General features: G+C 37.3%; 1 protein-coding gene across 2 annotated transcripts in view; it reads left to right on the top strand.

Moving 5' to 3' along the window:
* The window catches only part of LOC131436446 (beta-alanine transporter), a 313,533-nt gene extending 296,976 nt beyond the window's left edge, over nt 1-16,557 (top strand). For both annotated transcript variants that reach the window (XM_058605167.1, XM_058605168.1), the window contains exon 8: nt 16,181-16,557. In XM_058605167.1, the coding sequence (XP_058461150.1) occupies nt 16,181-16,357 (177 nt within the window). In that variant the 3' untranslated portion in view covers nt 16,358-16,557. The remainder of the gene's footprint in view (nt 1-16,180) is intronic.
* The last annotated feature ends 238 nt before the right edge of the window (nt 16,558-16,795 follow it).

Genomic DNA, 16,795 nt, shown 5'->3' with positions numbered 1-16,795 from the left:
GCAATCAGCTTCTTTGCGAATAACGAGAAATATTTTCAAATCGTCAGCAAAAAATAATTTGCCACCATGTCTTAAGAAAAATACAGCATCGTTCACAAACAACGAAAAAAGAAGTGGTCCTAGAGTACTTCCCTGAGGAACTCCTGAGATACTTGCAAATGGTTCAGACACAGTATTTCCAATTTGTACGACAACTTTACGGTTAACGAGATATGTTCGGAGCCATTGACAAAATCTGGTCGTAAATCCTAGTTTGCCCAGCTTGGTTAACAAAATTTCGTGATTCACAGAGTCAAAAGCAGCTTTAAGGTCAGTGTAGACCGTGTCTATCTGGAATTTGTTGGACATTTGCTCGGTGCAAAACGATGTGAAACAAACGAGATTTGTCTCAACCGACCGACCAGGGAAGAATCCATGTTGGCAACTGCTAATATAATGGCGACAAGCTGATAATAGAGTAGTATTGATGATTGATTCGAAGATCTTAGATTCAACACCCAGGGACGTGATTCCTCGGTAATTAACGACGTTACACTTGTCACCTTTTTTATAAACCGGGAACATTATAGACCGTTTCCAATCAGTTGGAAATGATTGCTGCTGGAGCGACAAATTGATGATATGCGCTAGTTGCACTGCTAAAATGTCCGAACATTTTTTCAAAATAGCGGATGGCATGGCGCTGATACCTGGAGCATACAACGACTTGATTTTCTTAACGGCTGAAATAACCATTTGCTCGGAGATATGAAAAATGTCCATATCAATTACATCAGCGGGAACATCACGAGCAGCGTTTTCAAGTTCGATGGCAGTAGGTGAGTCAGTCGAAAAGACACTTGCAAAGTATCTAGCAAATAGTGAACACTTGTCAATAGCTGTTGTAGCTCCATTATCGTAATACATCATCTTAGATGGAAGTCCAATTTCATTTCTCTTCGTATTGACAAATGACCAGAAGCTTTTAGGGTTGTGCCTTAGGTTATTTTGCATACGATTCACGTAGCGATTGTATAGAAATTTATTATAGATACGATATTCGTTACTGGCTGTAGTGAAGCGATGCTTAGATATAGGGCAACGTCTGTTTGTATATATACGCAAAGCTTTGGCACGAATACGTTTCAAATTCCGTAAGGTGACGTTAGACCAAGGTGGTTTTCTAGGAGGTTTACATTTAGGTACACAGTTTTCAACACAATTATGCAATTGACGATTATAGTGGGTAACGGCAGCATCAATATCAACATAACTGTATAGCGTACTCCAATCAATTTGCAACAATAAGTGACGCAATGTTGTCAAATTTGTTTTACGAAAGTTGAAGCGATCAAACGGAATCAATTCTTCGTATTGCAACGAACGGCTGCTGGCAGAAATTACTACTTCTAACGCCAGGTGAAAATCATCAAGTGGAACCATAACGCTAGGAGCTTCTGTTACAGTGCATTCAGATAGACTAGCCTCATTGATAAATACGAGGACAAGAAAACGCGATTGATGATTGGAAATCGTGCTAACTTGTCTTAGACCATGGAATGCTAGCCCATCTAGTAATACTTGGTTAGCATAAGTCATTGTTGAGGTCGTTGGGTCAGGATAAGCATAACCGTACTCAGATGAGGTCCATATGAGACCAGGTTGATTGAAGTCACCAAGAATTATGATGACGTCATTATCCTTAGCCTGAGAAGATACTCGTTCGACAGCATCGAGAAGTATTTGCATAATGCTACCATCATGTCGCTTATCGGGGGGAATGTACACTGCTCCAATGTAATAATTTTTCATTGGCGCTGAAATCTTAGCCCAAACAGACTCAGTTTCAGAACAATCAAGGATTACCTCGCTTGAAGTAAGTGTTGCTGAAACAGCGATCAGTACTCCACCACCACGACTGCGTAAGCTATTATGAAAGTTGCGATCCATTCGATATACGGAGAAAGCGGCACCGAAAAGTTGTATCGAATTTATTCTCGAGTCAAGCCAAGTCTCTGTGAGAACATATACATCGTAGTCACCATCTACAGCAGCCAAATATACGTCGTCGATTTTTGTATTTAATCCTCTAACATTTTGGTAGTACATCCTCAAATTGTAAATATCAGGTTCTGAATTGGGACGACAACGCTGGAAATGTGAGAAAGTAGTATTGGGATTAGCAGTGCCGCACAAGTTGTACTCGCCTGTGACGGGGGCAATGATGCCCTCGCCAAAATTGTGAGAATGCATTTTGTGGTAAATAACTGCTTCTTCGTCCAAGTCAGATGTTAATGTTTCACCTGGAAAGGCGCAAACAGCTAAGCGTGGTACATCATCTGGCTGGTAGAACGTGCGGACGGCTTCATTTCCAACAGAGGTAACAAGCTGGAACACAGGACGATGGATTGTTGAGTTTGTCAAAGTAGTTGAGAGGTACTCGCCTGTGATGGGAACCAGATGGTTCCCACCGTCCGACAAAGAGCGCATTGATTCTAAGTCAGGATCAGCATTGGTGTTCCTTGAGGTGATGTTATCTTCGGAGTAAGATTTGGAAATTTTGATACCGAATAATCTTCAAATTCACGGAACATAATTCCTTCAGGCCAAGTTGAAGGATCTAATGCAGTTGATTTTAATGCTGGATCTAGCCCGACTTTAAATGAGATGTAGCTCATGTTGCTAGTGTCAGCACCCTTAGCAACCAACTTAACAACGTCCGGATCCTGAACCATGGAGAGATTAGCACGAACCATCGAAGAAATTTCTTCATTAGACACATCAGGGCGAATCCTCGAAAGATAGAGCCAAAATTTGCTAATCGGTTTAACACTAGGAACAGAAACAACGTTTGCTCCCACTTGTTTTGAGCCAGACTGACACTCTATTGTTTGCTTATCTAAATCAGGTCCACGGGGACGTTTAGCAGCACGGCGAGGAACAATTTTAGGCCAGCGCGTAGAAAGTGTAGTATCTGGTTTCGCTAACTGTTTCAGTTCAGTTTGCAGATTATTTATAGCAGCCGTTAGCAATGTTAGGGGTGACTTTTCATCGGCAATTTGAGTTATAGAACGGAGATGCGAGTTCTCAAATATTCCAGCACAGTTATCACACATCCAAAACAAGTTTCTACGGTGCGATGTAAAATAACCCATAAGTGCGCGCGAAACACCAGAGCACCACAGTATCCTCGACAAACAACAGAATCAATACCGGTGATTACTTGGCTGCATTTGGAACAATTCTTTTCCATGTTGTTCTTCACTCGGTTCTTCTTCAGTAAGTTCCGTTGGAGGCACCTGTCGCTTCTTCTTGTGACGGTTATCAAGATATTTCGCCAGAAGATACTGTGATCGCGCCATAACAAACACTTTCAATGAAAACTCTATCCAGAATGAGGAATAAATACTTTAGCTCTAAGTGTATATTACTCAAGTTAAAAACTTATCTTTCTCTCCAGAGGGTACATTTTGAACAGGCACCCCATAGTAAAGTAAATCGTATTCACGACAAAATGGGGCGCACTTGGTTTGTTAATCTGCATAGAAACATGAAATATATTTAGAAAATCACTTTTTGGGTTTTCAGCGGTGTTAAGAAATTCTTTCCTTTCGCTTACCTAGTCTAATAACAGCTTAAACCCGCCTGATGATTTGTTTGTTAGAAGGGTGCGTCTTACTCATTTCAAACCTTCAGGGAGAAACACAAAGCTTCTCCCATGTGACTCACGGTGGCAATCCACTCCATCGTCCAGTCATTCACTTGTAAGATACCCTGATGCACTCCCTACCCCTCCCCGTTGTCAATATAATTGAGCATAATACAATATAATATAACATGGGGACGGGTATAGCGTGATGGGTAGCAGCCTTTCAGGCCGGTCGCCTGGGTTTGATTTCCAACCCCCGAACATAGGGTCAGAAAGTTTTTCTGGCCCGAAGAGGCGAATGACACTAATGTTAAAGCCTCTATAATTGAAACAAAAAAAAAATATAACATAATACAATATAACAAAATATAATATAATATAATATAATATAATATAATATAATATAATATAATATAATATAATATAATATAATATAATATAATATAATATAATATAATATAATATAATATAATATAATATTACATAATATAGCATAATATAATATATTGCAATATACTATAATACACCCTATTTCGCACGGCATATTTCCAAACGACTCCCATACTAGTATAAAAATGTGTTCTACGTCAATACTTCCATTTTCGCATTGCGTGAGTCGTAATTAAATATGTTAGTGACTTTATCTGCTTTCATTTTGATGAATCTGATGCTTTTGGTACGAAATAGAGAAAATTCAATTAATTCTGTAGCACTGAAAAGTGCTTTGAAATGTCACGAGCAACAGGATCTGCATTTAGATCCGATCCGATGTTACTCTCGTGTGTGTCTTGCTTCTCTAAATGTTGCTCAAAAATGATATAAAAAGTGAAATATTCAGTGTTTATATCGATGGAGCAGCGCATATTTAGCTTTTATATCGATGGAGGTGCACATTAATTTTGAATTATTTGAGATTATGTCACACAACTGAAAATTTTATCACAAAATTGTGCTCATATTTTCCATGGCATGTAGCACAAATTAAGTTGATTCGTTAGATACAACAAGAGATATTCACGATCAAAAACGTATCACTCTCTCAGAGGGTAAATTATGATAAAGCCCCATAGTAAAGTATGTCGTATTTACGACAAAAAATAAACTACAAATTTGTTGTACCTAGCCTGTAATACAAAATTGAAAAGGAATTGTTTCAAGTTTTGAATATACAGTTTTAGAATAGTAGCTGTTTAATGTAACTAATCAATACTTTAGTGTAGGTGCGTCGTTTCAAATTCTAGTAGCGAAAAGGGGAAAGCTTGCACAATTTACACAATCGATCAACTCGTATTCGTATTCACGGCATCCATCTCTATCTCTGACATTACCTACCCGCCTTTTTAGGATTATAGCAGACTTGGAATCAATTCTAAAACTTTACAAACGGCAAGCCGCAACCAGCTGATTAACGTCTTGCAGAGTTACGTGAACAAAACAAAAGATGGTGTGTTCAACCCTTCCAACAGTTCACCCGAGACAATCTTGAAGTGTGTTTTTTGCAAGTTGACAAGGGAAATGAAACTGTTACTATACAAAAATAAGAATATGAGAGAAATTCGAAACGTTTGCCGTCAACGAAAAATAAATTTTTCGACGAGAAACCAACTGATTAAAAAGTCATCTTTTCATTTGAAATTAAAATATACGGTTTTTATTAAATCAGTCTCATTACTTAATTGACACACCTCGTATGATCCTAGCAAAGAGTTCGCATAATTTTCGAATCTTGTCCAATAATAAGCAAAAAATTAAGGTCTGTAGGAATACTATGCGTTTTAGCATCTTTTTAAAAGGACTCAAATTTGAGAAATCTTACGTGGATCCGTGATCTGTGATCCGTTTATAAGGTTGAAAAAGCGTGATGAGAACTTGAGTTGAAATGAATATTTTTGTTTGAATTAGGAGTTTTATCCTAGTTTATATATTATTGTTCTAAAATTAATTATAGCATTCTCTTCTTCGCGGGATTACTTGAAAGATATCTTTGGCGTATTTTAAATCCGGTGAAAAGTTCCAGTAAGTTTTTGCTCATCTTAGAGTGTTTGTCAATTATTTGTTCAAGAAAACGCCTGGCAATTGATTATGATTTAAGGTGTGGTAAGCTTTTCCCAATAAATCAAAATAAAAGGTAATATGTATTTATGGTTACCATTTCTCCAATTTTCACCACAGTTGACAATTATTTTCACGAGCAAAATTCTGAAGAAATCGGCTGTCTCTCGTTTGGCGAACAGCGCACGATGTAAATCTGTCACGTGCTTAACATACCTATATGCCCTTCCTACAGCGCTAACGTCCCGCGCCGAGTCGTGGTACCCATGAAGTTGAACGTCATATGGATATATTCCGATTGAAAATCGATTTTACAAAATCAATTTAGTGTATATGAGGAAACCCAATTAACTTTTTGCTTGATTCTATGTAGAGACACTGGAAATGGTCTGGAACTAAATGATTTGACCGCAATTGCGGATTATAACACTATCATTTATGGCCCACAGAACTGTCGATTTGTATATGTTTTCTCTCCGTTATGTTCATAGTTTGATGAATTTTCGCACTTGTTTGAAGTGAAAGCCGCATTGCGAACGGAGCGATCAATGAACATAATAGATCAAAAGTTCAAAAGAGCGGTTCTAACGGCTACAAAAATAACAACGTATAGAATTTCAAGGTTGACTACTTCATTTTAGATAGTCATTTTTCATTTTTCGGACCGATTAAATGTATTTTTTCTGTTTTTCGCACGCAAACGACCAGCAGCTGAATGATATAATCGCGGGATTCAATTCAGGCTTTCAGAAGGTGATATTTTCTACGATATTGATATACCGTATACACCGTATACAGCGAAAAGTGCACAACATATCAAATTATTTTAGATTTGCACCATTGATTTGCAAAGAAAGTAACCTTAATAGTTCTTTAGATAGTATTTAGAGCTGATTTTGTATAATGTTCTCCATTGTTGTCCACATTTCGTTTTCTTTTCCTCCAATGCAAACGACCAGAAACTGAATGATGCAATCGCTCTTGTTTGAAGCGATACTCACACTGCGAATGTCCAACAGCAAATAGGCTCAAAGAAAAACTAAGTGTCCTGCAACAGAGTCTATTTATAGATTCGATTGATTTTGATGTTGTGTTTGGACCTATTTTTTCACTATTTAAACAATGTTTTCGTAATAAACGTGGTATTACAAACAATCTTACATAATTTTCAGTTCGTTTCGTGAAAAAATTAGGGAAAATACTCAAACAGGGAAAAAGTTATTAGGAAAACATAACTGCAGTTCTTTCGTTACTCTTCCGTGTTGTGAAATTTTGAAAATGCACCCAGGTGAGCATAGTAAAGAAAGATGTAGTTCTACGTCAAAATAGACAGGAAAATAATTGATGAAATGAAAGTTTCAAAATAAAAAGCTATAGAAAAAAATCGTTTTATCGATTGAACTAATCAAGCCTTTTACCCTCAATCAACGTGCGTGCATCAAATTTTGTGTTGCAAATGGATTCAGCCGAACACATTTTAACTGATGTTTTGGGTTTGAAACGCGTCGCTTCTCGGCTGGTGCCAAAAAAGCTGAATTTCATTCAAAAACAGCGTCGTGTTGATGTGGCCAAAGAGATGATTTTCAACGCAGATAGTGACCCCACATTCATCGAATGCATCATAACTGGTGATGAGGTGTGGATCTATGAATATGACGTCGAAACCGCACAACAATCGACCGAATGGCGCTTCGAAGGCGAGCCGTTGTTCTAAATTTTCATCCATTATAAAAATCGCCACACGAAAATTTTTCAACTTCTTTGTATAGACGCCAAACAAAAGCTCATCGTACGATATGCGTCAAAATTTAACAGAATGTGTATAAAAGTGTTGCCAACGTTGAGAGAATAAAAGTTTACCGATTGGACAAGCGCGGGAATTTTTAAATGAAAATTCCGGTTCTTTTTTTATCATAAGGTATATAATATTTGCGACAATTTTAGCCTGACGGTAATAAATATGGGTAGCATGACACGGATGCTAAGCACGCGAAAAAAAATGCTCTCAAGACGTTTTAAAACCGAGGAGGAGAAACTCCTCCGAATTTTGAAAAATTCTTGACTTTAGAAACGATGTACAAGAGCATACTTCGGGCCAAGAAATGTAGCTATTGGAGATATTTTGTCGAAGGTTTGTCAAGAGAAAAATCAATGAGCACTCTTTTGAATACGGTCGGACGAATGAGAAATCGTAACGTAGGAACTGAGATTGAGGAATACTCGAACGGATGGATATTTGATTTTGCGAGGAAAGTTTGTCCAGATTCTTTTCCTCATGAATCAGAACAAATTGGTTCAAATGGCACGTTCCCCTTGATATTTGGAGATTTGTGCCTTGCCATCAATTTGTTTTTAGCATAATTTTCCCGATATATAAGAGGGAAGGATTAAAGGGAAATGGTAAGGTTTGAACTAGGAGGATGGGGAAAATTGACGACACAAAAACACTAAAAAGCAGAAGTAAATTCTGCACTCCTAAGGGATGCTGAACAGTCTACTGGGGATCACATTTAGTGGAAGCAGAAGTAAATTCTGAACCTCTACGAGGTCCCGAACAATCTGCTGTAAAACCTATTTAAACCTATCGCAGTATGTTCGAGCAGAAGTAAATTCGGTACCCTATAAAGGATGCCAAACATTCAGCTAAACTCTATTCAAGGTGAATACAGAAAAGATTCACTTCACTCCAGGAAGAACGATGAACCCTTCTGACTATAGCTCCTTATCACATTGGGTGAGAAACGAGAGAATATCATTTTGCTGGCATGTTTGGATGCAGCCGAAGAACGAATCTTGTGCTTTATCCAACTAGTTGAAAGTGGTAAAGCTGGTTCGGGACCAACAAAACAATTCGCTGCACCAGCTCTAGCCAACTCATCAGCCCATTCATTTCCAGTAATACCAGAATGGCCGGGTACCCATAAGAAGTAAACAATATTTGAGATGCTAAGGTCTTCAACTTGAGTTCGACATGCGATCACTAGATTCAACCGTGAATCATTCAAACTGAGTGCTTTTAAAGTTGCCTGACTTTATTTATTTGTCGTCAATCAAAAGTAGACCATAAGGATATTTACAATAATCTTAAATTAGTAAACTATTCTAAATAGATCACTAAATAATGTATAATTTATTATGAGTTAAATAATTATAATTGGCTTACCGAATAGAACTGAAATATTGCTTTAGTTTGTTTTTTGGCATAGTGAAATCGACTGCTTCTGAATGCTTGTTGTATACAGCCATCAATTGATTTATTGGCCCAGTTTTTGCATAGTTTGTTCGCTGGTGGTTTGTAATAAAAATATTTCGATTTCTTAAAGGCCGAGATGGTATGTAAAAATTTAGTTCGGACAGGAGTTGACTGGAATCTACGCGATTCGAGACAATGTCATTTACAAATGAGACCATTGAAAATTCTCTGCGTTCTTTTAATGTTTGAATACTGATCAGCATACAGCGGGCTTTATAGGACGGAAGAGAAAGTCTTGTCCAACCTAATTTACGAAGTGCAAATAACAAAAATTGTTTTTGAACTGATTCAATTCGATCTTCCCATGTGATTAAGTAAGGTGACCAAACTAAGCTACAGTATTCTAGTACTGACCGAACATAGGCAATGTATAATGTTTTAATTGTATACGGATCGTGAAAACAGTAACAAAATCGTTTTATGAATCCTAGCATGTTATTGGCTCTGTTTATGATTGTATTATAATGGTCAACAAAAGTCATTTTAGAATCTAGTATTATTCCTAAGTCCCTAATTCTTTCGCATTTTTGAACTGTTTGACTTCCAAGAGTAAGTATCAAGTCAGGTGTATTTCGTTTTTTACTGAATGTTATTCTACTGCATTTTTTCACATTTAATTGAAGAAGACTTTTGTTACACCATGTATAAAAAGAAAGAATTTCTTCTTGATAAACCTTGGCATCCTCACTTTTCTCTATTTCTAAAAATAGTTTTATATCGTCTGCGTATATTAGAATTTTTATTTTTTTTTTAAAGAAAGGAAATGTCGTTAACAAACAAGATAAATAAAAGAGGACCTAAATGAGATCCCTGGGGGACCCCGGAACTGACGTGAATGGGGCTCGACTTTTTACCCTTAAATTTTACAATTTGTTGACGATTTGTTAGATAAGATTCCAACCATTTAAGAAGACCTGGTAAGATTCCCAATTTCTGTAATTTGAACATAAGCATGGGTATGTCAACACGATCGAATGCTTTGCTGAAATCTGTATAAAGAGCTTCAATGTAATTTCCCTTGTCCATAGCGGCCAGGGTATAGTGGACGAATTCAAGCAAATTAGTAGTAGTGGAACGTCCTTTGAAAAATCCATGTTGCATGTGAGTAATTCTATTTTTTATTTGACTAAACAGTTTGTCATTAACGATCGCTTCAAAGAGCTTCGGAATGCAAGAAAGAATAGCAATCAGGTCCGGCACTTTTAGAGACATCCAATTTGTTTAGGGCATCTATTATGTCTAGCACTTCGATTTGATTTACATTAATATCTTCAGTAAACTCTGGAAAGAAATTAAAATATTCACGATCGCGGTCATCTTCAGAAAACTTCGTGTAGATTTGTTGAAAAAATTTAGCGAAAAGATTACAAATTTCTTGTGAGTTATTGCCAATGTTTTCCTGTAGATACATTCTTGACGGAAAGTTTTCTGATTTCAATTTGTTTCTAACATAACTAAAGATTTTTTTTGGGCAAGACTTTATTTCCTGTTCAGTTCTTGAGTTATACTCTTTGAATGCAGTATCAATTGCTAAACTTAGTTGGTCACAGATGTGTTTGTAATTCGATAAATTGTCACTATTATTTTCTCTTTTGTACTTTTTATGAGCTTTTTGTTTTCGATTTCTTAGGTTTCTAATATGCTCGGTATACCAAACAGGATACTTTGAATTATTTTGTCGCCTAATTTTCTTTAATGGGACATGTTCATTTATTATGTCGTACAGCCGTGCGTAGAAAATATCGACTGAAATTTCGACATTTCCTTCGTTTCTAAGGAGTTCTTGCCAATCTATTTCTCGTAGCTTACGACTAATACTATCATAATTTGCTGAGTGGTAATCGAAAATCTCCTCATACTCGTAGTCGTCGGGTCTATTAATCTGATGTATAAATATTGAGAATTCGATTGCTGTATGAAAAGCTTCATTTTTCCACAATGGAGTTGATGATTCTGTTACACAAAAATCATCGTGAATATTAGTAAATAAAAAATCTAAATAACAGTTTTGCTGATTTTTTACATGATTAATTTGATTAAGACCTAAACCGGATATTTTGTCGGTAGGTAGTAAAATGCTATCATTTTTAGCGTCTTGAATAAAGTCGATATTGCGCTGATTAAAGTCTCCATATATATGAACTTTAACTTCCGATGGAAGCTTAGTAATTATTTCATCAGCAACATGCAGAAACTTTTCATATGTGGCTTTTCGGGCATTGTTAGGAGGAAATATACTGAAACAAAAATATGTTTTTCACCTGCTAAATGAATTCTTACCCATACGTGTTCAAATTCTTTATATTTCGTAGTGGTTATCATTTCGGCGTCAAATTCTGCTAAAACAGCAATAAGAACACCTCCCCCCGATTTTTTATCAGATGTATGGAGCTCACGATCGTTTCTAAAAACGTTGTAAATGTTTCCGAAGACTTCCGTGCTGTTAACGCTATCATCCCAACTAGTTTCGGTTGCTAGAATAATTCCATACGAACACCCTAAAATATTTTTATGGATTTCATTAATCTTAAGTGCGCTCTTCATACGGTTAAAATTTTGACAATATGCTACGATTTCTGTCGACGACGCTAGATGAGGAGATCTTATTGAACATGATTGTTGACTTATGATAATATTGTCATTATTCTCTTCTTCTGGGTAATGCGTCAAAATTTCCGAAAACACGAATGTTGAGCACGACACGCCACGCACGTATCAGTTGACGAACATTCAGCAGACATTTGATTCGGCATCGTTAGTTGCAGGTTGTGCTCTCGATAAGGATTAATCGTCGGTCCTCTTTGAAAATTAATTGTAGGTCTGTAATTTGTTGGTGGTCCCGAAAATCGATCCTTAGCTGCAGCAAGAAGTATTCTATCAGGTGGAAGATTATTTCGGCTGTTGTTGTAGTTGTTGTTATTATAGTTATTGCAATTATTATTCATGTTGTGACTAATAATGTTATTACAATGTCGTTTTGTAGATGAATGATGCGTTGAAAGAATATTGGATCTGTTATTGTAATTTTTTCTTGAATTTCGCTTTTTGCGCCTTCTTGACTTGTCAGCCTCATTTTGCTGACGTCGGAACCTAGATTGGCGTGCGTCGTACTCACTCCAATCAGCTTTCCATACTTTTTTGGTGCCTAATAAACGCCACCCAGAATAGTCGGGTTTTTTACAGTTCAATTCGTCATCCAAACTGGGGCATGAGTCAGGTGTCGATAATGATGATACAGCAATTTGGATTCCAGCAATATTTGTTGATAAAGACTTCAACTCCTCTAGAATGTCGAACTCGACCATAGAATTCGGATTGTTAGGTAAACAGGTTGCTGTGTCAAGTGAAAGCTGGCTGAGTTGACTTATTTCGTTACTCAGGTCTCGCAAATTTGTAGAAAATTCTGACGTCACGGTTTGCAGTGTCGAGAACACACTTTCCTTTGTCGATTTCAAAGCTGTATCTAGCAGTGCAGTCATGTGATTTTTAATACTTGTCACACTTCCCGGCAAACTGCTATTTTTATTTAGTGCGATCAGCTCATTTTTTATGGTAGTAAGACTTCTAGTCCGTCAATCGCTTCATGTATTACAGTTGGCTTCTCCTGTTGAAAAGCAAACTTATGCAGCACTTCCGTGTTGGCCTGAAGTTTCTTCTCCAGCAGTTTTTGTTGCTCAACAAGGCTGCTATAATGCATCTTTACTTGTAGTAATTCTTCACATACCTCGCAACATGGCAGCACATAAGAATTAATATCTGCTTTTTTGTCTCTCTTCCTGAGAGAACCGCGCTGAATGGTAACACCGATGCAAGCCGCGTGAAATTTTCGAGGGCAGCCAACGCATGTCCACATGATTGTGTCGACGGAGGTATCCAGTGCACAAATTTCACAACTCATGTTGATTACACAACTAAAAACAGTTAAAATAAACAATAAATAATATTTCGCGCGCAGCACTGGGAGCGAATGAAAAACACGTCCGAACTTGACGACGACTAAATTACAGTCTAATCCTCACGAAGAGGATAGCTCACATTGAATGTTTTGAAAGGAAAACTGCACGTGAGACTTAGGTCACTAGGAGCGAGTAATTACTCATCCCAGGTAACCATTTGAGGATAGTAGAATAGTCTATAGGGTTACTGTTCCAAAGCCCTGTAATCTTAAGACGGTATGCACAAGATAATGCTTCTTGTTTTAGGAACACGTGTAGTAGTTTATTGCACAGTAGCGCCTCTAGAGCAGCAGTAGGGGTTGTCGTGAATGCTTCTGTCATGGCCATTAGGACCATCCTAGGGAGATGATTTTGATATGACTGAACTGTCGTAACTTCTCCTTTCTGCCACCACACAAGACATGTATTTGGGTTTGAGTCCCCATGATTTTCCAAAAGCTCGTCTGCATTGGCCGAAAGCCATGCAAACTCTTTTAATCCTGGAGTCAATGTGAACAGACCAATTCAGTTTCGAATCAAGAATAACCCCGACGTATTTAACTTGATCAATCACAGTGACCTCTGAACCGAAGAACTGTAACGATTATCCTACGATGGGTGAAAAGCACCACTGATGTTTTGCCTGGATTTACAGATAATCCAACCTGACAACACCATTGTTGAACAGATCGCAGGGCTTGCTGCATTAAATCGAAGAGAGTGGTAATGCTTGTACCAGTCATCAATATATGATAATCGTCGGCTAAACCATAAGTCGAAATCCAAGGTTATTGAGTTTCCTTAACAAACCATCAGCGACTAGGTTCCATAAAAGTGGGGATAGTACACCACCTTAAGAACACCCACAGACACTTAGCTTGGTAATTTCTGCTTGCGAAGCGATGAACAAAGAAGTCAATTGCTAAGCATTGCGTGTATCCAGTAAGGGAAAAACATAAGATATTCCGTTCACGATTGCATTGTAATACACGTTGACTTAGGAGTTCCTATTTTTGTGGCCTTTTACGACATAGAACAGGAAAGCAGTGGATCAATTCTTGATAGAAAATAATTCAGCCGGATGCCACACGACCGTAGCATTATTCTTAGCCAGTTGGGAAACCGCTATCGACACTACACGGCTATCTAGACTGCTCAGAAAAGGACATTGACATTGATGGACAACTTATATGGATGGCCGAGCATGTCCAGATTCTGTTCCTACGCATAGCATTATTAGGAAGTCTTCTCCAAATCATGGTTCCATTGATAGCCCCTATTCAATGATGGGATTTTCCATAGCACTCATTTCTTGTAACAATAACGTTCCTGGGTTGGACAGAATTAAATTCAACTTTATAAAGAATCTGCCCGACCTTGCAAAAAGACGTTTGTTGGAATTGTTCAACAAGTTTCTTGAGCAAAATATTGTCCCACCTGACTGGAGGCAAGTGCAAGTTGTCGCCATTCAAAAGCCGGGGAAACCAGCTTCCAATCACAACTCATACAGACCCATTGCAATGTTGTCCTGCATCAAAAAATTGTTCGAAAAAGTTATTCTTCGACGTCTCGACACTTGGGTCGAGACGAACGGATTGTTGTCAGATACTCAGTTTTGCTTCCTTAGAAATAAAGGTACGAATGATTGCCTTGCATTACTTTTGTATGACATTACAATTTCCTTCGCTCAAAACCAACAAATGGCATCTGTAATTTTAGACATTAAATGAGCATTTGATTCAGTTTCCATTGATGTTCTTTCAGACAAGATCCATCAACATGGACTTCCACCGATTATAAATAATTATTTGCATAACCTTTTGTCAAAAAGTGCATGTATTTTGCACATAGCGATTTGACAACATTTAGAATTAGCTATATGGGACTCCCGCAAGGCTCATACCTCAGTCCGTGCCTCTATAATTTTTCTGAATGACATTGACAGCTGTCTAGTAATCCCATGTACACTAAGACAATTGACAGATGATGGCGTGGTTTCAGTTACTGGACCCAAAGCTATTGATCTGCAAAAACCATTGCAAGATACCTTAGATAACTTGTCCGTTTGGGCTATTCATCTGGGTATCGAATTCTCTGCGGAGAAAACAGAGCCGGTCGTCTTTTCAAGAAAGCATGATCCCGCGCAGCTTCAGCTTCATATGATGGAAAGAATGATCCAACAGGTTTTGACTTTCAAATACCTCGGTGTGTGGTTTGATTCCAAATGCACGTGGGGAGGACACATTAAGGTATCTGATAACAAAATGCCAACAAAGAGTAAATTTTCTTTGAACAATAACAGGATCTTGGTGGGGTGCTCATCCGAAAAATCTAATAAAATTGTATCAAACAACGATACTTTCATTGATGGAATATGGATGCGTTTGATTTCGTTACGCTGCAAACTGTCATATTATCAAACTTGAGCAAATTCAGTATCGTTGTTTGCGGATGTCTTTAGGCTGCATGCATTCGACACATACAATGAGTCTTGAAGTTCTGGCGGGAGTTCTTCCATTGAAAGATCGTTTTTCTGAGCTTTCATCGCGACTGTGAAGTACTGAATCCCCTGGTTATTAACAAATTCGAACAGGCTAGTTGAGCTTCAAACTCAAACAAGATTCATAACAGTATATTTTAACCATATGTCACAGGAAATCGACCCTTCAAGATATATTCCTATCTGTGACAGCCTACTAACGGACGGATCACGAATTGAAATGGCTTCTGGGTTTGGTATATTCAACAATAATGTTTCGGCCTCATTTAGGCTTTAAGAACCTGCATCGGTTTATACAGCAGATTTAGCAGCAGTTCATTATAGCTTGAGTGTAATCGTCACATTATCTCCAAACCATTATTTTCTCTTCACAGATGGTCTTAGTGCAATTGAAGCCATTCGCTCAAACTCAAAATGAACCGTTTTTCTTGGGCAAAATAAAACAGTTCCTGAACGTCATGTTGAATAATAATTATCAAATCACAAACCTGAAATAGAATTTATAATAGCAACTCGCAAACAGTGTTTAGATTTACTATTGAATACCAACATACTAATATGATATTCGAAATGTATTAGGTTTAAAGTACTATGTATTGTGGATGCCACGGCGAAGAAAAATTTATGTCTATGAAATAAACGTATTTATGGAAAAAAAATGTTTCTGCATGCGTAACAAACCTCTTTACCCGGGCTTATGACTATATATGAACCAAAGATTCAAGACCTATTTCAATTGTGGCATGGTCTAAAATACTATTCATAAATATTCAAAATCAAACAAACAAGTATATTTATTTTTTACATTCCAGGGAAGCGAGCTAACCGTGTTTCCGCTCATCGTTATGGGTATCTTATTGCTCAGCGGAGGATATGCTAGTTTGTTCCTACCGGAAACAAAAGATGTTAGTCTGCCTCAAACTTTGGCCGACAGTGAAAATGTGAAATTAACCATTCCATTTTGTAGGCAAACTAATTACAAAGAGTAGTCAAGTCATCATTACAACAAATAAATTGAAAATTCTCATAATCTATTTTACTTGCCCGCGTATCGTACATATATAAATTTTTTACAGGGAATTTTTTTGTGTATAGAATACTTCAGCTTATGATTTTGTTATCCAATATATTTAAGCTTATTTGTTCACCAAATCATCTATTTAAACTATGTACATCATATTCAACTAAACGTGCAATAAAATTGCATATATAGCACACGGTGATTGTTGTTATTTATTTGGAGATTTAAACCTTTCCATAGAATTATTTTCTTGATAGAAAGGGATGAATATGAAGAATGTAAAAGTATTACGTGAATATTTTCACCAGACGAATGGAAAAGATTGTGAGATAGTTATTGTAAGGTTTTCTCAATTATCCGAAATTTATAATCACGTCTGTTAAAATTCGCTATATATACCATCTTA

This window comes from Malaya genurostris, chromosome 3 (assembly GCF_030247185.1).
Source record: "Malaya genurostris strain Urasoe2022 chromosome 3, Malgen_1.1, whole genome shotgun sequence".
Lineage (NCBI taxonomy): Eukaryota > Metazoa > Arthropoda > Insecta > Diptera > Culicidae > Malaya > Malaya genurostris.
This window is presented reverse-complemented; position numbering and strand designations above follow the sequence as displayed.